This window comes from Triturus cristatus, chromosome 2_2, assembly GCF_964204655.1.
Source record: "Triturus cristatus chromosome 2_2, aTriCri1.1, whole genome shotgun sequence".
Lineage (NCBI taxonomy): Eukaryota > Metazoa > Chordata > Amphibia > Caudata > Salamandridae > Triturus > Triturus cristatus.
This window is the reverse complement of record NC_140582.1, coordinates 1,011,636,695-1,011,663,136: the sequence shown is the minus strand read 5'-3', so window position 1 is coordinate 1,011,663,136 and position 26,442 is coordinate 1,011,636,695. Positions and strand designations below refer to the sequence as shown.

General features: G+C 44.9%; 1 protein-coding gene across 1 annotated transcript in view; it reads right to left on the bottom strand.

Annotated features, from left to right (window-relative positions):
* Positions 1-26,442, bottom strand: part of MAN2B2 (mannosidase alpha class 2B member 2) — a 389,507-nt gene that overhangs the window by 37,042 nt on the left and 326,023 nt on the right. The window contains exons 15-16 of the mRNA XM_085642446.1: positions 13,251-13,443; positions 6,246-6,383 (exon numbers count right to left, since the gene is read on the bottom strand). Of these exons, the coding sequence (XP_085498572.1) occupies positions 6,246-6,383; positions 13,251-13,443 (331 nt within the window). The remainder of the gene's footprint in view (positions 1-6,245; positions 6,384-13,250; positions 13,444-26,442) is intronic.

The following is a 26,442-nucleotide window of genomic DNA, read 5'->3' as shown; positions in this document are numbered from 1 at the left end:
GTTGGGCCTCCCTAATGACCAAATGTACCCACTGAAGTCCCGCAGGGGTAGGCAGATCGCAATTGCGCTGGGGTCTGCGGTTCAGAACATTCTAATCCACTGGCGCACAGCCAACGTCCCCTCCATCACCGGTTGGTTGCATAGGCTTTGGCATGTGCTGGGGATGGAGAAGCTGTCGCTTACGGTTGCGGGGGAGATAGACCAATTTGAGGAGCTGTGGCAACCCTTTCTAGCGCTGCTGTCCACTGAATTCCGGGAGCTCACCTGCCCGAGGTATCTTAGGCTTCTCAGGCTGACGCCGCCGGTGACCCCGGCGGACTAGTTTACATGTGAGACGGGGACCTCCCGGGGAGGGGGGGGGGGGGGGGGGGGTGCGGGGCTTCCTGGTGAGGATTACTCTGGTGCGGGACCATAGGACGGGGGGGGGGGGTGGTTCTTTCGTTACTGGGAGGATGGGGGATGGGGGGGGGATTGTGTTCTGTTGAGTTGCTGACGGCTTTCATCGCTTAGATTTGGGGTGTCGGATACGCGGGCGGGGATTCCATAGCTTGCATTTCTAGTCTTCATTTACTGTGTTTTTCCCCCTGACTTACTGCGCTACCTATTGCCAACCCTCTGGAGTTGCACCCTTTTTCTTTGACTGTATTCCATGTATCCTGACCTCCTATCCCCCTCACCCATGGTTTGTTTTTTGTCTCAATAAAAACGTTTTAAACATAAAAGATCCCTAAATGTTTTGTAAAATTCAAGTGGTAGAGTATCTTCCCCGACTGCTTTACCTGTGGGTAACGTCCCAATTGCAGAAATAAGCTCTGCTAGGTCAGCATTTCTCTCTAGGCTTAGAGTCTGAGACGAATCCAATGAAGGCAAATCGCTCTCATGTATGTAAGTGGTAGCTAAATGTATATTAGGGCACGATGCTTCTCTATACAATTCCGTATAAAATAGACAGAATTGTTCCAAGATCTCCTGCGGTTTTGAAAAAGTATTACCATTTAGCCCAATGACTTCTTTAATATAAACCTTGGCTTTTTGGTCCGCTAACTGATGGGCAAGCACTCGTCCAACCTGTTCGCCATACTCATACTGACGAGTTTTAAACTTGATAAACTCAGTTCCCACTTTATCTTTAAGTTTTCTACCAAGCTTTGCTGGCAAATCTACAACCTGTAGGTATATTCTATGTTCCTCGACATCTTTTAGAATAATAGATTGTGCATGTTGTTGTTCTAACTCCATATATTTCCTGTAATCACTATCTATTAAATTAAATTGAGACCGATTTTGTTTAATTATATATTGTAGTGTAGTCCCCCTTACATATGCCTTCTGACAGTCCCAGACAATTGCCAAGGATGTAGAATGTAAATTATTGGCAAGATATTCCTTGAGAGCTTCTTGCATGAATATTATGTAGTCAGAATTATTAAGCAGATGCTTTGGACACCCTCATCATTATCCAAAGTTAGCGTCAACATTATGGGGTTATGATACGAAGTTATCTTGGGGCAGACCACCATACTAGAGTTTACCAGCATATTATATTTAATGAAAATCATATCTATCCGCGAATAGTGTTTATGCGGGTGTGAAAAGTAAGTAAAACTTGGCTGTGTGGGATATAGCGCTCTCCAAGCATCCTCCAATTGGTGTAAGTAGAGCAAGTCTTGAATTGCTAACCTCACCCGTCTCATTCTACTCCTAATTTTGGTGTTTGTAGTGTCAATTCTTTTGTCCATTATACAATTTAAATCACCCATCACTACCAAATCCCCAGACCAGCCTAACAATTCTGAACTAAGAGAAGTAAAAATGTCAGAGGAGTCATTGTTCGGACCGTATATTGTACAAATTATCATTTTATGGTTAGAAACAGATATCTGAGCTATCGCCCATCTCCCATTTGAATCAGCCAAAGTCCGTAAAATTTTAAACACAGATCGCTAAGCTTTCAGTATTGCTACCCCACGAATAGACACCACCTGTGATGTACAGATAATTAAATCATAACCTAGTTGTTTAAGATAGTTTCTATCTTTATAGGCCATATGTGTTTCCACAAGGCCAATTATATCTGGTTTGAGGACCTTCAATTCTTCCGAGACCAGTCTTCTTTTATTGGCTTGGTTCAGTCCGCATACGTTCCAACTCATAATTTTAAATTTACTACTTGACATAAGAAAAAATGTTCATCTTGATTTTACAATTATTAAATCCATCTGTAACCAAACTGACATAGTAAGTTTTCAGCCAAAACTTTATTATTTTACTTAGTGTGCTGTGACCATTTAAACCCCCCTTCACCCTTCCCGACCTACAGACTCTTCCCACCCCACCCAAAAGCACCTTCCACCCAGTATCCATAGAAAGGATTCAACCCTTAAACTAAGCTGTCCTAAATGACAGCAAAAGGAGATCACCACTCGCCCCACTCCCAACCGAGGCCCCCCACTCCCACCAACCCCCTAACCTCTCCCAAAGCAAAATAATATTTCAAATAAGAGAAATAACCTAAAACCCTAGAGAATATTAACGAAGTAATACAGACATCATCGAAAGAAAATAACCGCCTAAAGGCATTACTCAGTCCTTTGCTACAGTTTGCCATTTATGAAGAGCCTTTTTTGCATCCTGCTCCGTAAAAAATAAATGAGTATGACCATTTTTAATGACTTTCAAGCGGGCAGGTTCCAGTAGTATGACCTGAGAACATATAGCTTTAAGGGGATCCATAAGTTGCCGCAATAGCCACCGCCTTTCCATAGTGGGTTTAGAAAGATCAGAACAGACAAATATAGAGAGAGAGCCCACTTTAACAGGGACTGTTGGACGTGCCTTAAAAAAGATGGCCTGCCGTAGCAAAAAATTACCAAAAAAACTAGAATAGGCCTTGCAAAGTTTCTTTTGGATTGAGCGTCCCGTGGAAGAAAGAGTGGTAGCCTATGTGCTCTTTGGACTTGAGTATCCATGTACCAATCCTCTAAGTCCGGGAATGCTTTTTGAAGAAGGCCAACAACAAATGCTCGTGGGTCAGTTCCTTTACTACCTTCCGGGATCCCGAAGATCCTCAGGTTCATACGCCGCTGGCGGTTCTCAAGATCTTCAAGTTTTAATTGAACATTGGTCAACTGCAATTCGTGTATGTCAACCTGCTTCATAGTGAGCGAACTTTCCTCCTCTACTGCGGCCACCCTGTCTTGAAGGTCAGAAACCTCTACGATTAGATGAGATACCTTACTAGTGACCTCAGCTAGTGACTTTTTAATTTCGGAACTATCAGCCCTAGCTTGTTGGTAGTGTTGCTGAGCTTCAAGTCTTTGTATCTTAAGTGCTTGCATGATCCTAGATAAAGAAGGCTCTTCATCAAAAGTTTTATCCTGTGGAAATTCTTCAAAAGATTTCTCCCCCCCACTGCCCCCACAGCCCCTGAGACTGATAGGTCTTTAGATGAACAAGGAGGGACAGGAGTCAAGATTTGACCGATAGCTACTGTTGTAGTTTCATCTTCTATTCCAAATTGAGGTCTGAGAACTGTCCTGGGGACTGTCCACTGATGCCGCCATGTCAGAAGGTGGACCATCCGAGTCCGTGACAGACATACTCTCAGGTGTGTCGAGGGGGAGGCCGGCCGGGACATAATAAGTTTGATTGACAAGTCGGATTAGTCTTAGTTATGGCAGGAGAAGGGGCAGGAATTCCTGAGTTAGATAACCTGGATACAATTGATCTTACTTCCCCTTTTGTAGATACCCATTTCCGAAGAGGGCTCAGCTCCAGGCTTGATTTTGTATTACTGACTGCCCCTTTCAGCCGTTCCAGTGTCTCAGATAGATGGACCTTGTTCTTAACCCCACTCGCACCCCCCCGTCCTCTGCCACCTTTTCCCATCCTGCCTTGTTTATACGTTTTTCCTTTCTGAGTCCTCCAACTCTCAGTGGTGCAATTAGTAGTTCCACAGCATGACTTCTGTTTCCACATGTTGGTTTGGACTAAGAGAGATTATGCCCGACTGCCGGGTGAAGCATTTTTCGACTTTATCCTTCCCAATAGTGACATTGCAACTGACCCTTGTTAAGTCCCCGGTTAAACCCCCGTTAACTGAAGAACCCAAGCTTACAGTAGCGAGACCAGAACCAGAGTCCGGCCGCCGCTGGGTAGGAAGGACACTGATTTGTGCCGATGCGGAAGAGATAGACATGTCTCCACAAACAACCTTAGAGGGAGATGACTCTATACCTTCTTGATTAAGATTTCGGACTTCATTATGTGTCTCGTTAGATTGAGTTTGTAAGACCGGGTCAGCCAGAGTAAAGGTTTCCTTAGGGGAAGAAATGTCATTAATGCATCCATTAACGGTTACCTCAGAGGGGTTAGGTGTTTTAACTGGTTCCTCTGCTCCACCCCAGCCCTCATTAACTGCAGCATTAAGCACGTCAGCCATTTGATCAATTGGAGCCACCGAGTCCGACCCACAAGAACGTAACAGCGCTGAGACTTTGCCAGATCGGAGCAGCTTTAGCATAGGCTTCCCCAACTGGGGATTGGGAATTACAGCCTCCCTTTGTACCCCATTAATGTCACAGGCGGTTTCATGTACTCCCCCAGGACTTACAGGATCTGACCTGAGCGTCTCAGCTCCTTCTGCCGGGCCGGGTCTAGCAGCTACTATCTTCACCGGGACCCCCGCCCGTCCTCGGCGAGTCATACGTGGGGGCGCCACTGCTTTCCGCTGCCAGTAACCAGTGCCTGAGCTATAAGACTAGCTTCTCCGAAAGCTCAGAAACCCTTCAAGATTAATCACACCTCCACTTGGTAAGACAGAGGGGCGTTGAAAGGAAAGTGTTGAGAAAGCTGCTCGCGGCGATCCGGACACGAACCAGTTCGCTGCGCGGATCCCAAACACCGCGCAGCTGGTCTCAGTCAGCCGGCACATTGGCAGCGGGAACGGAGGTTGACAAACAGAAGAGCAGCTGAGAGGCGATATCAACGAAGCATACAGTCCGTATAATTACAATTCTTTCACAAATGCTTCTTCGTTATTCTCCATGAAATTCCGCTCAGTTAACTTTCAGACAGCGGAGGTAAACGGGGGTTGTTGGTGGCTGCCATCAGTTAGGAGCGGGCGGGGGTGATCTCAGAGGCGGAAGCATTCCGCCATCTTCCTTTCCCGACCCGAAAAAACAGGTCCATCACCTCCATAACCAATTAATTAGCTTACTGGACACAATATGGTCCACATTTTAAATGCAAATGGCTGCTAAAGATTATACTGTCTCCACTTATCCTATAAAAAAAAAATCACCTAGTATGACATGGAGAAGAGCATGAAAAACCTTTCCCTTACACATTTACTACTATGATGGATTGGCACGGTGTACTTCCTCTCATCGTCTCATGTTGTTTACTGTTTCAACAGCTGATGACAGCTCACTCTGAATAACTGATTACACATGCAGCACACTATGCCCATACAGATCTCTTGGTGCGGATGGTCAAGAAATATTCCTGAAAGAGAAGTGCTCAAACAGTATCTAACCATCAACGCTGGCGTAGATTCAAGGAGGAAACTTTTTGCAGCCTGGATCTGGGAAGGTCTTTCATCTTTGAGGTTCTCACAAGGGAGATGAAAGGTATCTGTGCTTCTTACTTAATTAGCAGAAATAGCAGCACTTCTTAGCTTCCCAATAAAAAGCTATCACGAGTTTTCAGCAACTAAATTACTTGTAATACATTTGGAAATTTAAAGTCACAAACTTCACTATGGAGCACATATGAACCACCAGAAGTAAAGGGTAACCTTTTTAAACTAGATATCAGTCATTTTGTGAGTTTGAAGTCTTTTAATCAAGGTATTGACAAAATGGAGAATAGCATGAACAACAAAATATTTAAAACTGTTTAACACGACACATGCTTTTAAATGAAAATTCCAATAGAAACTAAAACATTTATGTCTTACGTCTTCAAATAGCATTTAAAGAGATTCCAGAAGATTTAAAAGAGTGTAATACTTTCAGTGTGGCCGGCCAAGTGACGTCACTGCATTGAGTAATTATTCCTCTAACGGTAAGTAAGAAATTACGATAAGCAATGCACTAAGGACACTACATACCTTTCAATATGAATACTGCAACACCTATCACGTGAATCATTTAAGGGTCTTTCCACGACCACACTTTTTTAGATTGTGACTCCCCTTGATAATTGCATACTGTACTTGACAAACATTTCAAAATAAAGCTTACCTTTATGAATAGTCTGTATGTGCTCTGTATGATTAGATTTATATTTCCATCCAGGAATGCTCAGAATCTGGAGGTGAAGGTTGGGTGGCAGAATTACAGACTCCTCAGCAACCTCTTGAGACCTTCTCGTCTGATTTCCTATGATCAGTGTCAAATACACAATCAAAAATACATTCATGCAAACACGACAGAGCATATAATTCAATGTAAGATCACAATTTAATGAGTATTAATTGCACTGTACAGAGGTTTTCAGCGAATACTTAAATATAGTTTAATAAATCATTAAAGAGGTTTCTACAGCATCGACTTTTCAGCGCTGCCAGGGGTGCCAGACAGTCACAACTCTGCCTCCGGACACGACATCACTGGTAATTTATGCACCAACTGGTGCGCTGGTGTCTGTTCCGGATATCCATTCCATGCCCCACAGGGCATGCAGAGAGGAACCGATGGAGCCACACAGGTTACAAGTGCAGCACATAACATGTTTGAATACCATGGGATTTACTTAATTAGAGCACAAGATCATCGGGGTGGAAAGAGGGTGCTAAGGAATCTCCACGAAGATCATATATCCATCAGAAATGTTGGATACATCTTTCAGCAGATTACTCGCCTTATGAATGGGGACCAAAGCAGTACTTCCCAGGCAGGTGGGACTGAGTAGTGCCGGTTAGCTATGATACAGTGCTCGTGCAAAGTACCCGTGACTGTATTCCTGAGACGTTCGGTAGTAATGTTTTGTAAAAGTAAGCAAGGATGACCACACAAACTGCACGGGCGCCTCTGGAAAGAACGTGGAGGCAGCAATGGCCCTTGTGGAATAAGAATGAGTTTCACCTTGAGGATCTTTCTTGGTCAGGTTCACTGCTTTGCCCTTGGCGTTAGCTCCAGAGAAGTCGAGAAAGAGCTGGTCATCAACTCAGTCTTGTTAAGTGTAGTCGATGTATTACGATACTGTATGCTTGGAATCAAGCCTTGGCATATTTACTTCCTCCTTCGTTTCAACGTGAACGAGGGAAGAAAGATGAAAGTGTGATAGTCTGGGCCATATAGAATGCAGAAACCACTTTGGGTAGGAAGGATGGGCAGGTAAGAAGAACCAACATATCTTGGTAAAAAAGAATGATGATGAGTGAACAAAGTGATAGCATCTGAAGTTCTGCAATCATAAGTACCTGCCACCAACAGATTCTAACCAGGCAACAGAGCACAAGCAAGAAGGTCAACGCAAGGTTCAAATCACACTGAGGAACAATAAAAGGAGTGGGAGAGAACAGTTTATCACAAGTCTTCCAGAAAATCTAAACAAGGAAGATTAATCAAAAAGATACATGAAAGCAGAGAGGGCTGCTAACTAGCTCTCAAATGTAGCCACCCCAAGGTCCTGCTGAGCAAGGGACAACATGAATTGCAAATGTTGGAAAGGTGAGCTTTAAAGGTGTTGATGCCTTACAACTCGCCCTACTGAACAAACCTAGACCCGTGGCCGCCATAGATGGACGTATACCAGCCCTCTTGTTGTCAAGATAAAGTCAGTGACCTTATCTGAGAGGCAAAATAACTATATCTTGCACTGTTCAACCTCAATGTGTACAGCCACAGAGTTTGGGGGTTGTGGTGCAGAACCTGACCATCTGGCCAGAAGAGCAGATTCACTCTATGCAGGAGAGAAAAGGGTGGCCAAATGCAGAATGCCAACAAATCAGCCAGTCTAGGGTGAGCAGGAGCAGTTATACTTGAATGTCCTGCATTTCAACTCACGTTAGTGCAGGCATAAGTGTGCATATTGAGTGTGAACAATAGCTCCATATTTTATGGTGATTTAGAGTAAGGTGTTTCTCCATACAGAAGGAAAATGTTGGTCAGTAAGCATCTGTGTGTGGCTTCCAGTTCTGTAGATTCACATGGTGAGCAAAATCCTGGTCGCTAGTGTTCGGCTCAGATGTGTGCAAGTTGTTTTTCTTCGAAGAAAGTCTTTCGAGTCACGAGGTTCCGTGACTCCTCCTTTCTGTGGTAATGTGCATGGCTCATCCTCTCCACTGTTAGACTGTTTTCCCACATGGCGGGTGAGGATGAAATTTGCAGCAAAGCGTAGTAAATGGAATTGTCATTGCGAAAGGAGTTCGTGTAAAAGGAGTGAAAGTAACTATAACTAGCATGGGAATCCGGGGACCTGGGGGGAGGGGGGATAGGAATCTACAGTAATACATGTCACAATGAGATGCTTACTGGGTAAGAAACATTTTCCGTTCCAGGCATGTGTTGCTGTAGATACATATGCTGAGCATTGACTATGAAGCAGTCCTCCTTTATATAAGGTGGCTAGCCTGTGGGAATAACAGTTGTTTGAAATAGTGTACGTATAACTGCTTGGCCCACATTGGCTTGATGATGGGCCATCACATCTACACAGTTATGTTTTGGAAACTTATCTGGTGTAGATGATGCTTTACATATGTCAGCTATAGTGATGTTTCCTAGGAAGGCCATTGAAGTCTATTTTTTATGAGTAGAGCTGGCTTTAGGATGAATGGGTAAAGTTCTTTTAGCTTTTGCATAGGACGTTTGGATGCATTTTAAAATCCATCTTGCAATGTCTGATTTAGAAATGGCTCTTCCTTTGTGAGGTTTGAAGAAAGCGACAAAACGTTGTTGTGTTTTCCTGAATGATTTAGTCCTGTCAATGTAATGCCTGAGAGCTGGTTTTACATCTAAAGTATGTAGATCCCGTTCCACAACTGAGTCAGGTTGAGCAAAAAAAAAAAAAAAGGAGGCTCAATGGATTGATTTAGGTGAAAATGTGGAACCACCTTTGGGAGAAATTTGGGATTCGCCCAGAGTACAACCTTATCTCTGTGTATTTAGAAGGAGGATTCTTCCAAGGTTAGTGCCGGAAGCTCACTGACATGCCTAAGGGAAGTGATAGCAACTAGGAATGAGACTTTCCAGGACAGAAACTAGAGGGGGATGGAGCGGAGGGGATCAAATGGAGGGCCATTAGTCTTGTTAATACAATATTAAGATTCCATGTCAAAGCTGGTGGCACCCGAGGAGGAATGATTCTTTTAAGACCTTCAATGAAGGCTTTAATGACTAGGACTCTGAATAGGGATGTATGTTGCCTATTTTGTAGGTATGCAACTATTGCCGCTAGGTGTAGCCTTATGGATGTAAAGGCTAAACCAGAGATGTATAAGTGAAATACATAGCAGACAATGTCTTGTACTTTGGCTGCTAAAAGATCAATGTGATTGGAGTGAACAAATCTTTACCATTTAGCTGCGTACCAGGCCTGAGTAGTAGGTCATGTTATTTTATTGCAAGTCATACCATGTTTTATGTTATATTTGATGCAGCGGTTCAGTGCGCTTTTGTTCATAATTGCAGGCATTGGACGCACTAGGGACTTAAAATCCCAGGAACCGACCACTGCGGCCATGTTGGGAGGGGCTCGGGTATAAAACGAGCCCCACCCTTGACCACGCGATCGCTATTCTTTTGTCTGGCAGCAGTGCAGTCTCAATGGAGTTCCGGCTCTGCATACATCTGGGCGTGTCCTTTGTTTCAATGAATGCATGCATCGGACGGCTGCAGCACAGGTCAGTGGAAACGCCGAAAGTTTTCGTGAGCCAAGACAATAATTGAGATTGGCCCAATCTCAGGTGGTAAGAGCGCATTGCACTATCCAACTACAACTATGCTTCTAGACATAATTGTTGGACAAACCAATGTACATATGATGCGAGGCAGATCCCACATTGTTTTGTCATGCATCGTTAAGAACTATGGAAACTGTTTAGAACACATAATAGGGACCATATCTAATTAGGAGGCTATTGACATTAACCATTGTTTGCAGAATATCTTCAAGGTCAACTCAAGACATCCAAAGAGTTATGCTTGGTAGGTGTAACAGAAAAACTCGTTTATGAATTGGAAAAAAATAGTCTGTTTATTGTATATGAATGTTTTCTGCATTGCCTGTATTGTGTTGTAGGGAAAACATCATACTCCTGTTATCTCAACATCTCTAGGAGTCTGCGGTGCAGGGTTCAAGTAATTGTCTTAAGGGCATACAGGCGCTGTTGGTATTTCAGGGAGGTCAAGAAGAACAGTTACAAATCTTTTCTTATTTTCCTTGCAGGTCTTCCTCCCTGCAGTTCATTTCCCTCACCTGGCCACACCAATAGTCTGCGCCATAACGGCACTCAGACTTGGTGGTGCCTGGAGGTGGAACATTCTGGCGACGAGCAAGCCCTGAGGAATTATTAGGTGACACCTGTTGACCTGGCTGAAATTGGGGAAGCAGTGCCTGGAATGATTGTATCCTGGCAGTATTTGGTATGCTATTCCTAGTTTCGAGTCAGTAACTGCTCCAAGATAAGGTTGGATTTGAAGGGGTTGGAGGTGGGTTTTTATGGGGTTGAATGTGAAACCTAACTCGTTAAGTAGGTTTATGGTGACTTGAGTGCGTTGATAACATTGTTGAGGAGTTGTACTTTTGATGAGCCAGTCTTCCAGATATGGAAAGACATGTATGCTGTGTCTGCGCAGGTCTTACTACCGCAAGACATTTGGTGAAGACCCTGGGTACGGTAGTGACCCCGCAGTGGAGCACTTTGAACTGGTAATGCTGGCAGCTTACTACAAACTTGAGTTAATGGCGATGTGCCGATTGAATGGGAATATGGAAATAGGCGTCCTTGAGGTTCAATGCGGCCATGAAGTAGCCTTGTTGTAATGATGGGATGACATCTTAAAGAGTCACCGTGTAAAAGTGCCCGGAGAGAATGTACTAATTTAAGGGTCTGAGATCTAATATTGGTAGTAGAGACATGTCCTTTTTGGGTATAAGGAAGTACAGCGAGTAGACATCCGTACTTTGTTGGTGGAGAGGGACAGGTTCTATCGCTCTTTTTCTTCATGTTTGGTACTGTGGAGAGAGTCTGTGTTTGCGAGGGTATGCTGGGAGGTGTGGTAATGAGCTCCAGACAATAACTATGTTGGATAACATCCAACACCCACTGGTCAGAGGTGATGTTTTGTCAGGTAGGAAAGAACCCCTGTAGATGTACCCAGACAGGTGTGGTGTGATTGGGGGGAATTGAAGGTAAGTCAGGGCTTATTGGTGGTGACGGATAGTTTGGTCAATCCGCCTTTGCCTCTGCCTGGAGTTGTTACTTTAATAAGAGCCTACGTATTGGCCTCTAGTCAAGGTGGTTTGTGTTTGTGGCTGCTGCTATGAAGTGAAGGTTTCAGGAGATGTTGTTTTGGACCCTCCACTGTAGGATAAGTGGTGAAAGGAGCCACGCTGGGAAGGTGTTTGCAGTGCTCCAAGGCTTTGGTTGTTTCTGTATCTTTTTTTATCTTTTCCAATAAATAATCTATCGGAGGGCTAAACAAATGTTTCTCATCAAAGGGAAGAGCCAGCAGAATCTGATGGACTTACGGTTTAAAACTGAAGACCTGAAGCCAAGCATGTTTAGGCAATAAAACAATGAGGAATACACCCCTAACCGCAGTGTTTGCAGCATCTAGGGCACAACCTATGGTAGTATTGGAAATCAACTTTCACTGAGAAGCTATTTGTAAGCCTCTTTTTTGTGCTCTTCTGGGAGGTTGGAATGAGTGTTGACATTTTTCAACCACTCACTCCCAGTAAAGAGATCTGTGTTTAATCCATCGTTCTTTTGCTCACTATGCCACCCTAGTTTGGACCCAGCCATATGCAAACCAGTCTTGACTCTGCCCCTTATGGGAACAGTCCAGCCGAAACTGTGAGGCCAGGTCCTCCCTGGACCGGAAACAAGCATCTTGGGACCGGTTTTGGGGTATCACCCCATATCAGCCATGGTGCCTTGAATCCAGTGGCTCAGCGAGCAATGGACTCACGTCTGGGCATGAACGATGGATTAAACCCAGATCTCTATCTGGCCGATGAGTGGTTGAAAAGTTTCAGCACTCCGTCTATCATCTTGTTCTGTTTGCTATGTTCGTCCCAAGTGGCCAAGGGTGTGTCGGCCGCACTCCTTCGAAACATTTCAAGACGTCAAGCCGGATGGTCACAAAAAGACTTCTTCGACCTGAAGGAATGGCGAGTCTTGCGACTGACTTTGTCATGTTCAGGGGAAATGCACAGATTGTAGACCTGGCGAAGATCGGTGCGAAAGAATTTAGTAGGACACTGAGGGCAGAAATGAGAGGCTGTCTGTTCTATCATCATGTGGACATGGTGAGGGGATATGTCTAAGAAACACAATAAGGCCCCGAAGGGCTAAGGCCCATGCAGGGCTGTGGTTAATGGCAAACTGCCCCAATGAATCTGGTGTTTAACGGAAAAGAGACAGAGGACCGTGATCAAAAACAATTCCGACGCAGAGAAGGTATGAACTGAGAAAAGTGCAGCACAACAGTATTGAACCAGAGCACACATCCAAAACTGACGGCAGAAGAAAAAAAATCTAACAAGGGAGTCGATGACTATGTGCATTGCCACCAAAAGGGGGAGTCACAGAAAGGAGTTAAAAAAAAAAAAAACAACTTGCACACATTTGAGACCAGCACTAGATGGGAGGATTATGCTCAGCATGTGTATCTACAGCCACACAAGCCTCGAACAAATATTTTCCATTTGGGGAAAAACACCACAGTTTTCTGTTTTACATGCACCTGGACTCTAAAACCGAACCATTAAAAGTTCTGCTGCTGGAAACGTATAATTTTAAGGTTATTTGCATGAATGAGCTATCCTCGCGCAAGCTGGAAAAGTTTGTCAATCTAAGGAAATGCGTCAGCTACCAAATTTGTACTTAAGGTTGCAATTCATAAAACACCTCATTCCTTTCACATTTCGTGCCTAACTCAGTCTTCCTAATATTATTTGAGATAAAGGAAATACCCTGAAAGATGTGGAAGTCAAACACTAGTTTTTAGAAGGAAATAAAAATCACTTTGATAAAATTGGTTGCACATAAAGATAAGTTATACTAATTATATTACCTGCAAATTGACCAAAAGTTACAACTGGTCTATGTTCCAATGCTAATCCACTTCTTTGATACAGTGCATCAGTAAGTGGTTTAGATCCAATGATTAACCAAATAACGGGCCTAACTACCGATGTGTCATTCAGAGTGAGGTTGTAATTCAGGTCCCATTCCAGGTTGTTCCACAATCTTCTATGAAGCATGACCTGTTATCATAGAAACAAAAGTATTAACAAATATTTACATCAGTCTAGTAAGGTGACAACTTATGTGTGGTGTTGAACTTTTCAAAAGTCAAATGTAATTGAGGCAGGTGGACTTTGTTCATGTTGATTTCAAATAAAACACTGCTATATCTTACATAGGGAACAGAATTAAACTAATTAAAATATTCAAAAGACAAAAGGTTTAAGGCCTGAATAAGGAGCAGTATAGATTCTAATGTGGGAACACAGAAAGAAGTGAAGCCTATCATTGCATCATCTGGCTAGTATATAAAGCTACAACGAGAGATCCAACCATTTCTGTGTTCATCAAAATTAAATTGCTATAGCAATTTAGTGGACTTTAAACCATACCAATGAAACTCAGTATTAGTGTTTAGGATAAAAAAAACTATTAAAGGTTGCACATGAATAAAACACTAGCAGCAAGAGCAGTGGTAAATCCACTCATCACAGACCATATTATTTTCCCAGGCGGAAACTTCATTGGCTGACAGTTCAATAACACAGTCAACTTAGAGGCTTGACTCTGGCACACATGTTCATATATAAAAATGCATTTCTGTACATTAAGCAGATCAAGATTGAACTCTTGTGCCAGAGCCTTGTGCTCCAAAAGCAAAAAACCTGTACCCAGATTTCAGATAACGGGGCCAATTGACCTCAGTCGGGATAAAATTATTGGACCTTCTCTGCAGGTTACCCACATCTGGTATTTCTATCTTTATTTCTCTTGCCTTTTGGGCTCTCATGCACAGCTAATTTTTTGCCCAATTTAATGGTTCCATAAACTCAAGTAACCCAACAAATTGCAAATTTGGTATTCCTTAGAAAGACCCTTGGCACGCCCTATGATTGGGGAATCCCAAAATTGTTCGTCATACACTAAATTCTCAAAGATGTATCCTCGCCATCCATTTCTCGAGGCTCTGGCTGAAACATATCTTAAAGGCACATATATAAGTAAAAAATGGTAAATGTTTTCAATATTGTTATATTCTGGCTACACTACTTTTGTCAGACAATGTTTTTCTACCTAATATTCTGCCGTACAACGGAAGGAGGAGGACCGCAAGGGAGATTAATTTTGATACACTCAACAACTTGGATAATATCGGTAACTTCCCAACGACTCAAGATGAATTGTGTGTTGAGCATTCACTACAGCAGATCCTGCACCAGTGAATCCTCTATGCTGAATTCCTTGTCTATCTCATTTTAGCTAAATGCTTATGAACATGGATTTCTATCATTACTAGCCTTTGCCTTTTGGGGTTTTTAATTTTTGTCACTTCTTTTTAAAAAAAGATCTGAATCCCTGCTCCTGTCCTAAAGTGTTTTCTTAAGTCATGCAATGTTGCAGAACTGACCAAAAAGTCAACTACTCCCAAATTCCCTCTCTGATCAGCACCACGTGTAGGGCCATACCAAGCTACGGTGCAGATTCCCTCACTGGGATCTATAGCTAGTAAGGGCCAACATGTTCCCCAAAATGCTTCCCTGGCCCCAATACCAGCAGTGAACTCCACTTCTGCCGGCTTCCACTGCCTGGGCCATGCATGCTCTTCCCTGGAGGTATGTGTTGCACCAGATCTGCATGTGATATAGTGATTGCAGGATATTAAGTTGTGTGAAATGGTCTGCAGGGAACGTGTCACCTGTCGTTTTTACAAAACAATTCGTATTCTGTACAAAATCGTGGCTGTTCCAGTTCTCACTACTGGTCTGCTGTTACTACCTTTTAGTTTCTATTCAGGGGTCTGCAGGAACTCCCTTTTTATCTCTTCTTTGTGTATTGGTGATATACCGACTTGCAATCCGGGTGAGACAACTAGAATAGACTATAGCAATCCTGCCAGGGAAAGTCACTTTTAAAACGTTTCTACATTTCTCATAATACTGATGACTTCTAGTTATATAATGTCAATCACCAATACCACCACCTCAGGACTTATGACGACAACGGCCACTAAAGAATCTTGGATGATGTTACCTAGGGTTCTGTTAGCTCGAACACTAGGAGTGACATATCAAGATGGGAATTGCCTCACAATCTCAAAATGAACTTAATGCTCAATATGGCACTTATTTACCAGATGGTGCTTGTAAATTTTCACCACACTTTTTTTTCATTTTTATGGTATGATGTTGGATTGTTTAGTGAATAAGATGTTTCCTGCTTTATGTGATCAGGTAGGGGACGGTTGCACATGTTCTCATCCTGGGGGCACTAAGATGTTCTTGAGGAGCGTACTTCAGGCAGTAGGCAGAATCAATTTAATGAGACGTTCTCCCTACCCCCGAAAATGGCCCTTTTGGGTCTCTAGGAGGGTGAGCGAATAAGTCAAAATGATATGGAGCATCTTTTATATATAGCAATACTGTTTGCCTGTTCCCTAATACTATGCACTGGAAATCCTCTACTGCTTCCAGGCTGGTAGAAGAGGAAGAGAAAATGTTGAACGTTACTAAGAGGGATGCCCGGTATCATGCCAGATTTAACCACATCACTCCATATTATAGGAAATGGACCTGGGAGCAGTAGAGTTATGGGTTTTTTATCACAACCTTTAGTGATATTTATAGAGGGCAAGAGAATAAGGCACTTCAGAGTTGGATATAAAAGTATTGTGGGCTGCTCGATGCACTGGCACTTTAAAGAAGGACTGACACTTTCTAGATGCTAAGCACCTTGGGTATAAAGATTGGGGATTGAATGAAGCACTGTAACGTAAAGAGCTGGGAGGTGGAGAGTAGGGATTTAAATGTTGTTGGACCTGTATTACATTGTCTGTAGAAAAAAAGTTTTATTACGTATTTTATGAGCAATGAGTTTGTGAGTGTATATTTTGGTTTGCATTAATCTTCCCTGGAATATTTACACAGAAATAAAAAAATATAAGAAGGATAAGAGATTGAGACGCATAAACTGCATAAATTGTACCCCTCACTTATATATTCGGTCATGAAAACCCTTCTCTCAATGACTCTTCAATGTCTTACCATATTAGGCAACATTGCATCAATTTTAACTGAAGAGGGAAGATCCATATTCCCTCTGGCAAGAGGGTAAATGCATGATAGGAATTTTGGAATATCAGCCTTCTAAGGATTCTTTCACTTCCTCTGAAGTCCACAATCTCCTTATTCATTGCAAGGACAGGGGTGAAACTGCAACTGCTGAAACACTACTGTTCTTGTAATCAGCATGTCATCCTCCATAGAAACCTGTAGCTTTTCAATAGGTTATCAGAAGAGAGCAACAAATACAGAATTCTAACTATACTTGCATTTGGTATTGCGTCACAAGCTTTTTTTTTTTAAACTCTTTTTATTAACTTCGCTCACAAGACCATAAAATTCAAGAACCACATATGCATGTACATCATTAGCTTGCTTCATCGCATTAATGTCCTCCAAGAGGGGTATGGAGCATTCTACCTACCGGGACCCAAAGGGAAGTAAACACACACAGCACCCGCCATCCCGGACCAGACTGGGACATATCTTAGGAGACTATACCTACTTTTCCTATTGGGTGGAACTACTGCGTATGTCCCGCACCCCCATAGTCATTCTATATGTGCGCCAAGGTGCCCATATCTTCTCCCACTTCTTGACACACCTGTCTCCTCAGCTCGCTGACACCAGTCTAGGTCCCTCTCCCATTCCTTCAAAGACGGTGGTTGGGGAGCCCCCCATCTCCTTGCACTGTTTCTCTTTGCGATCCCCGCCGCTAGGGCCTGCCAGAGACCGACGTGCCTGGGACTGTCTGTCTCAGCCCTAATCATTAAGAGGAGCCATCTAGCATCCATTGATACCTCCACTCCAGACACCCTGGACATCACTGTCGTGACCCTGCACCAGAGCTGGGCGACCTCCTGGCACTCCCATATGATGTGGAAGAAGGGACCCTCCTGCTGGCATCCCCTTGTGCAAAGTGCTGTTTGTGCCCGACCCCATTTGTGTAGAAGTGGGCACCGATAGTAGGAGGGATGCAGTATCTTGAGCTGAACCAGCCTGAATCTTGTGCAGCTTGCAATTTCTCTGGGGCTCTGCATATTAGTTTGCAGTATATCGTGGAGATTGCCTTTTCGGGGATGGGATCAATTAACAGTCTGTCTTCCAAAGGGGAGTGGTCGGGGATAAGTGTGCCCCACTGGATGTGTTCCCGCAGGGTGTGTGTCAGCCTCAAATAATGATATCAGGCTATATTCCTGTTGTAAATCTTTGAAGGGCTGGGGGGCCTGCTCCTCCACACATCTCCCAGGCGTTCAATGCCTATTGTCTGCCAGCCTCTGAAGCCTTTTATTGAGGTTACCTCCCTCAGTAGGTCCCCAACCCACAGGGGTGTCTGACTGGTTAGCTTCCCCTGCGATCCCTGAAACCTGTTTGCTTCGCGCCAACACACCGCCACTGTTGCGGTATGTGTAGGCCACCCTGGGCACGCCCTATTGGCGTACAGGAGAGGCACACAGTCACCTCTCGGCATGGCGGCCCTGTCCACCCTATAGGCAGGCTCATTGCTGTCAGTGTAGACCCAATCATTTATGACTAGTAGTTGCAAGGCCAAATAATATAACTCAATATCTGGGACAGCCAGGCCGCCATCGTACACTCCTTTCTGTAGTTTGTGGAGCGCTATTCTGGGTGAACCTCCCTGCCACAACAGTGTCCGAACCTCTTGGGCCACATGCTTAAAGACTGTCAGAGGGACTGGACAGGGGGTGTTCTGCAGGACGTACAATTGACATGGCAGGGCCATCCTTTTATACAGGGCGTCTCTGCCCATGAGGGATAGCGGCAGGGTGCACCAGTGGAGAGCATTCGCGCCAAGCCGGTCCAATTGGGGGGCAAGATTCCTCTTCAGGAACATCTGGTGGTCTCGGGTGATGTAAATTCCCAAATACTTAAACCCTCCATCGCGACTGGAGCAACACACCTCACAGGCATTCCCGGGGGGGACAGCAGGAAGACCACAACTTAAACCAATTAATGGTATTTACAGAATAGCTCCTTAACAGTTAGAAAATGTGGAGTACCCTTGCTATGGAGTAGTACGGTCTTGCAAGATAAAGAAGTATGTAGTACGCGTAGAGCGAAATTCGCTCCTCCCAACCCCCCCGGTGCCTCTATGCCCCAGATCATCGGGTCTGTTCTAATCTAGTGTGCCAGGGGCTCTAGCGCCAGGGCAAACAACAACGGCGACAGCCCTGTCTGGTGCCCCTTCACAGCCAGAAGGGCATCGACAGCGCACCATTGACCCTTACTCTGGCCTGTGGGTCCTGGTAGAGCAGTCTCACCCAGCTACAAAGTTGGGGCCAAAGCCCAGCCTATTGAGTACCATAAATAAATAAGGCCACTCTATTCTGTCGAAGGCCATTGATGTGTCCAGTGCCATCAACGCCATCTGCTGGGCTGAGGGGTCGCTCGTCAAGTGAAGCACTCCTTATAATTTCCGCAGGTTATAGCGAGTGCTCCTGTTAGGCATGAAGCCAAACTGGTCTATGTGGACCACAGCAGAGATGAGAGATGCCAGTCTATTGGCCAAGGCCATTGCCAGCACCTTTGCTTCCACATTGAGCAAGGATATTGGCCTGCCTCCTCCATACCGCCTTGTAGGCCTCCCAGACATTCAGAAATGAATCCACCGAACTTAAATTCTCTTTAAAGTATAGATCCGATCCTTCACGGATTTCCTCCCTGAGTATGGGGTCCATCCTCAGGAATGGTGCTCTACTGATAGACGGACCCGAATGGTAACCCCCACTGGGGAGTGATCTGAGATGCCCCTTGCCATATGTATTGGGGAAGCAAATTCCCCCACTTCGTCATTTTGCGAAAAAAGGTAGGCAAGGAGCCATGGCACGCTGAATAATATGTGTATTTATTGTCAGAGGGTTGTGTGCCCGCCAAAGGTCCACCATGCCCAAATTTGACATGTCCCGCTCCCCCTTCTGGCCCGTCCGTGCACTGGATCGGTCCAGCTGTGGGTCTATTACTGAGTTTGCATCACCTCCCACCAAAAGGATACCCAGGGGCAATCCTATCAGGATCGCACTTCTCTTTGGGAGAGTAATAGCATGAAGCCTCAGGGGTATATAGAACGAGCACAGCACTATTGTGCATCCTTCCCACTTGCACGCCACTGCCACACAGCAGCCGGTATTATCAAACCATGTGCCAGAGACGACCAGGGCCAGCGTATTTCTGATTAGGATTCCCATCCCTCGGGCGTCAGATGAGTACCCGGAGTGTGCCACCAGTCTGTACCCAAAGTGGTCCAATGCTTTACAGCGGCCCCCTTTAAGGTGCGATTCTTGTATTAGTACTACATCTGTAGAGTGCTGCTTAATGTGCTGAAGGACAAGCGTCTGCTTGATTTTGTTCCACAGTCCATTCACATTCTAGGACCATACGCGTATACTAGCCGACTCTCCCATGATCACCGTCTAGACAAATAGCCACTGCAGAACTACCCCACTGCCGGGATGATCCTGTGACAACATGCCTTGCAATATGGCTATCACAGACTTGAGCAACAAAACAAGTGCACAATATAAAATTAAACATTTTACCCAACTCTCCCTTCCCTGCAACCCTGCTAGGTGAGTAGCAAACCTCCCATCTCCCCAACATGCAGAGTGCCTGTCGCCCTAACTGTGCGGTAATAACCATTGGTGAGGGGTGGTGAACCAGCTCCAGCAATAAGGTAAATAATTCTGCTGTTGAATATTGCGAAACCCCGTAACATTTTCGTGAGAGCAATCTTGCCGGTTGGCTCCCAGGTGAAAGCCACACAAGGGGCAACAAGGATAACATCACTATACATGTCTATTCGATGCCAGTGTCAATTTAAGGCAGTCTTTTTCACACTTCCACCCCTGAGCCACCCCACGTCCCCGGTATTTCGAGGCTCCCCTCCTGTTCACATATCTGTTCTTTGCCGCTGGGCTGTCAGGCGCAGGGTCCTCCTCCTGCCTCTCAGAGTTTTGCTCTTTCATGCTCGGTGTTCAAGTTCTGCCCCCTTTCCGCCCAACAGTGTGCAAGCCTTCCAGCCAGTCGCTTGCCTCGGCTGGAGAGTTGAAAAAGTAGGATTTCCCTTCGGCAATAAATTTAAGTTTCACTGGAAATAACATCATACATTTCACATTTTGCACCCCAAGGGCCCTTTTTACCACAATGAAGGTGCGTCTTTGGCACTGAACCTGGAGCGTGAAGTCGGGGAAGAATCGGATGGTGGCATTTTTATGTTGCAAGTCGCTGCGCTGGCGTGCCGCCTGTAGAATGGCATCTCTGAAGTTCAATATACGAGCGATAATCATGAAGGAGGTCGCCCCCGGGCGGCAGCGCATGGTGTGATCTTTTTACCGACAAGAAGGAGGACAGGCGTTGAGGCTTTCCATTCCCTCCATCACACCTACCACCCGAATGTTGTTCCTTCAGGCTCTGCCCTCCTGGTCTTCAAGTCTAGCCAGGATTTTAGTTTGTTTTTTGGTTAACACCAACACCTGCTCCTCCAGACATTTTGTCTTGGACTGCAGGCTACCAATGCCTGCCTCTGCCGTGGACATCTTTTCTGACATTTTCCGGAGGTCTGCCCTAAGTAGATTGAATTCCTAAGTTACCAAATCCAATTTTGGTTCCCCGCAGTTCTCCGACTGCTGTCATAATATCTCTTAAGGAGGTTCAGGGGTCTGGACATCCAATTCGTCCAGCGGCGCTCCCGCCGTCATGTCCTCCTCTCGGCCCATCGCCACTGTGTACTTGTCGATGTGGTTGGCCTGGCCCGGTCCCACACCTTTGGTTCGACCCATGACAGTTGTCTATCAGCCTGGCGGCGCTACCACAGTTGGGCCCAGACTCTGCGCTAGACTATTGTACCAGAGGAAACAGGTATCTCCGGCGCTGGTGGTTATATACGCCCCAGTTGACCTCACCTTCTGGCAAGTTCTATGCAAGGCAGCAGATGTGAACCACTGTTTGCTCTTAATGGCCTGGCGCCTTGTTCACTGGTCCCGGCCGTTGCCAGCAGATGGGAGCACGCTTGTGGCACCCTCGGCAGGGCTGCCTATGCGTATCACTGAGCCGGAGTTTTCAGGTTCTCTCACTATTAACCTCCTGAGCATCCCTGTCGCCCGATCGCCCAGGAGCTGGGCCCGGTCCCACCCAATACGGCCGCAGGCTCCCCGCAGCTGGGCCACTTAATTCTTCTCTCGGGGGGCCCCGTGGGCCTCGTCCTTTGTGGCGCGCTGTCTTAGCTTCTCAGCCCGACCCGAAGCTGAATATAGCTGTGGTGTTGCCCACGGGGATTTACACACGATACCTGGGCCACACAACGGTCGTTGGCCTCTGTGCCCGCCTGCAGTGCTGGGGGTTTTGCCTAAGGCCCTGTCACAAGCTCCTCTTCTCGTGCCGCATCCAGTCACCCTGCCAATGTGCTAAGGCCCCGAGGGGCGAGGCGGATCGGCAAATCCACACTCATGCGGCCTGCGGCTTCCAGATCTACCCCAGCGCGCACTGCTCTGTCCTGTTTTCGGGTAGGGGCCCCCACGACCGCCGCAGCTGTCTCTGCTCAGCAGCACGGGCCGCTGGGGGTTTGGGCACCCAGAGTTCTCCTGCGCTGGCGCTCGCAGTAACACTGCTGCCGCAATATTTAACCGCTTTTCCGGATTCCCGGCTGATGATCCGGGCCTACGTTACTCCCCAGGCCGCGCGGGCTTCGCCATCTTGCCCACCCGGGCCGGTCTTTCCCTGCACTTTCTCTTTGCGATGTGTCTTCGTGAGGGGGCGGGGGGTTAGTCCTCAGGGCGGCCACTACACCCTTGGCCACCCCCCTGCCACTGGTGCTCTCACAAGCGACGGATGATGACGGATTTAATGGGGTTACAAGCTGGCGACAAGCGCAGCTCGATCAGATAGCGGCCATTTTCGCTGGTTGCTAGCCACACCCCCGCATCACAAGCTTGAGAGACTTCCTCATCATATTTAGTAGATGGTGAGGAGGAAAGTGATGGTGGAGAAGTAATAGTAAATTAAGAAATAGAACATGCAGAGGAGGATGGAGAATAAGGACATTTGGCAATATATTTTGCTTTGTCTATAGCATCTGAAAAGGAAGATGCAAAACAATGTATTTGCTCCTCAGAGAGCTTCCAACCACTAGGAGGAAGAAGAGCTCATTATCAGTACAATGGCCCTTCTTCACAGAGTGCTTCCTGTGTTCTATGTTGTGGAAAGAAGAACACAGAACAGAGGCGCTTTATGCTCCTTTTTAAAAGGACCCCAGGTGTCTACGACAGTGCCTGTAACTCTTTTCTTTTCTAAATAACAAAACATTATTTTCCTGCATACATAACTTTTATTGAAAGATAGAGGTACACATCCTAGAAGGCCACATGTTCCAGTAACTACTTGTAGAGCTATAGTGACAATAGATATAAAGTAGCAAATTAACTAAAAAGATAGCCTCCCATTTACTTTTTTAGGTTCGCCTGACCCAGCGCATGCGCTGGTCTGGCGAGACTTATTGATAGGGCTCCAAAAAGTGCTACCAGGCCAGCCTAGAGCTACAGTGCATGTGCGCGGGCGCGCGCGCTGCGCTTTACCGTGATTACTTTCACTTTCGCGGCCGCTTTGATGTTTGATTGCGATCACTTTCGCGGCCGCATGGCCGCCTGGTATAGCCAATAGGTCTCGCTTTTGGGACCTTATAAGTATTTAGTTATGCAACTGTTGCATGGCTAAACACTTATAAGGTCCCAAAGGCGAGACCTATTGGCTATGCCAATGCTTGTTTTCCATGCTATTCTTCCAATAGTGTGACAAAGACGGCTATCTGGTTCTGGTAGCAGATTAAGTACCATTTTACTTACCCATGATCCGGGCTGATCCGGGCTGCCGGCCAGAAGATTTTATAGGTGTGGCCCCAGAGAGAGAGAGACAAGATTCAAATCAAGAAAAACAGATGCTTCTTTCTTTTTTGAAAAATTAAATGGAGACGCGAGGCTGCCCGCCAGAAGGATTTTAAGGGTGCAGCCGCAGAGTGAGGCAAAAGTGAGATGAAGAAACGACGATTGCATCTTCCTTTGAAACAGGACATGAAGATGCAACGCCACTGTCCGAAGACCAAAAGGAAAACGCAGTTGCGGAGCCAACATTTTTGCAATAGACTCCATGGCTGCATCTGGTGTAACCTAGATGTCCTAGAAATATATATGGGTCTTGATGAATAGGAATAACAATCACAAATAATGGCTCTGAATAAAGTGTCTAAAACAGCAAGGAGACTCAATGCTATTGATCGGCTAATCACAACAGAAAAGGGTCATAACAGAAGGCTAGTGAATTGTGACTGTTCCGAAGCCATGCACACTGGGCCATATAATTATCCAACCTGGCTCTTAGAAGGGCTCCAGCCCAGGGTTGGACTAGCTTTCTCTTTTAGACTCTGCAGTCTACGAATCCGTTCAAATATTACTTGTAGCTACTGGTTACATTATTGATAGGATACTCCACTAAGACACAGACTGGTGTCCACCAAAGCAAGGCCCCAATGTGTTGACTATAGAATGACTAGGAATTGTGACCTCTTGTTTACATTATATGATCTAGTTCATTACAGTGATCATTTCCCCGTTTTCACTTTCATTCTAACTGCTTTTTATAAACTCTGCATGTTCATTTTTTTCTATCCCTAATTTAGTGCTTGACCTGCATCTCCAGGTACCAATTAACTGCAAAAGAAACAGTCACTGCCCTGCAGCTTAAGGGAAAAGTGAATCAGCGTATGGTCTCTTCTAGATAGGATTACCTGCGACATGAGAGATCTGATTTATAGAAAGCTTCTCATAAGCCATCTTGGACTCAGACAATATGTGCAATGAAATGTGGGTTAGGCATGTTTTTTGTATATTTGATGATACCTAGTCTGCTATAAAGAGTTGGTGGCTACTACAGGTTAAAGTAAGAACCGCCAATTACTTAGCAAAGTGCTACATGTTCTTCTTTGGTTACTTCAAAGTACTGAATGTTTGACAAAAAGTCTGGATTGCACAGGATGGAGGACACTATAGTCTGATCGGGTGAAAAGAAATCTCGTCTCATGTTATTCAGTTGCTGCTCCTATTCTGCATTGAGGTAAATTGTAAGTGAAATTGAAAAGTTTTGTTCCCAAGCGTTTCCTAACTGTATGTAGCTTTATTGGGCTCTCAGATGTAGGGTCAGATTTTTTGTAAATAATCAAAAGGGAGGGAGAGAGAAGAACAGTTGGAATTCCCCAACTTCCCTAAAATGAGCATATGTAAACTAAAAGAAGGGGTCCTGTACAGGTCCAGTCCGTGAATGATTTTTACTATAAAACTCCCACCCATCAGGAAATCCTGAAGGCATGCTTTATCATATTGTTTTCACAAAGCAGCCTCATACTTCCACTGCGGGGTTCGACTTGATCTCTTTCAGGGCGCACTTACAGATATTTCAAAGGATTCGAGCAGTGTAATAGTTCAATGGCTGCCCGAGTCATACCTGCAACAAACGTTACTATCAGAATATTGCCTTGAATTGGCAGTGTTAAAAACAGATTCGGACACTATGTGGGGTCTAATTACCCAAGTATCCTTCCAAGTGGTCTTCATCTTTCAGGCTTCCTAGAAGATACTGAGGCTTTAGTCAGGACCAATATTTAAAGGATCCCTATAGATTGCCTAATCCTTCCTAGGTCAAACAAGTTGAGAGTTGCCCCTACACGCACATCATTCTTCTATTCATACCATGCATCGGCTTTATGCTTACGTCCCGACTGGCTGAATCATCAGTGGGTATTGATAAATATTGCTCTTCACTAAGTCGGTCAGTCAATATTCCTTATTCGATCATCAAGTGACCATAATAGAGACACAAAGTAAACTTGCATAAAACATTACAGGATATGCAGTAAAGATAATAATACATAAGAGGAAGTCATAAAACAAACATTAAAAAGAGAATTCATAATTCATGACACATTCAGTGCCCTTGACAGTATCGCACGCTGCATAAAAGTTGCGGTTAAAAAACATATCCTCTATGTTGGCAATGACTGTAAAAACTCCGTAGCTGCCCTGCATTGTCTAAAATTTAAAAAAGGAAATCTAAGCAGCTTTCTTAGTGGAGAGGAGAACTTGCAAACAAACAAAGTACAATATGTGCTTTGTGCAAAACAGCCGTCGCATGGGCTAACAAGTAAGTTGACAACATACGTGCCCTGCATAGTGCAAGCCACAAGGGAGTGCACAGTATTCACCCTTAATCTTGTTAACAGAAACCTCTGATGTGCATTACTAACCTAAATCAAATAAGGTTCAATGTCAGGACTGGTACAAATTGACACATGGGTCAAAGCAGCGGACTTGCCAAGACTGTTATACATTCTTTCATCAGTACATTTGGCCAGAAACAATTCCCTCAGTGATTTAGAAAATCTAGCCACATAGGTCCCAGATTCTCAAACAAATCGGTTAATTTTAAGCTGATACAGATATTAAATATGTATGAGATCCAGGGTAATTTTAGACCTCACTAAAGCTTGAGGTAGTCGGCTAGTACTGTCCGATTAAGTGAGGTTTCACCCTTGGTCTATAGCTTCAACCACAGCAGAAGCGATTGAAACTGCACAAGATCATTAATTTACCCCAGCCCGCTTTCAGTATGGAAAATATGGTTACATGTAGTTTTAGGTACAGCCAACAATCTTTTATTAAAACCATTTTCAGCCCTCTCCAGCCCAGGATGTTTGCTGAATCCCCATAGACCAGACTCATAAATGGCATTTAGATTTTCATGAGTTCTCTAATAAGCTTGCTACCCAACTTTGGCGCAAAGCTTAGGACCATCTCTGAACTTCTTGCCAGAGCAGCTGCTCTAGATATTTTCAGGGGACTGCAGATACATTTGTCATCAAACAAAATGCCCAGATATGGATATGAAGAGACTCTACACATT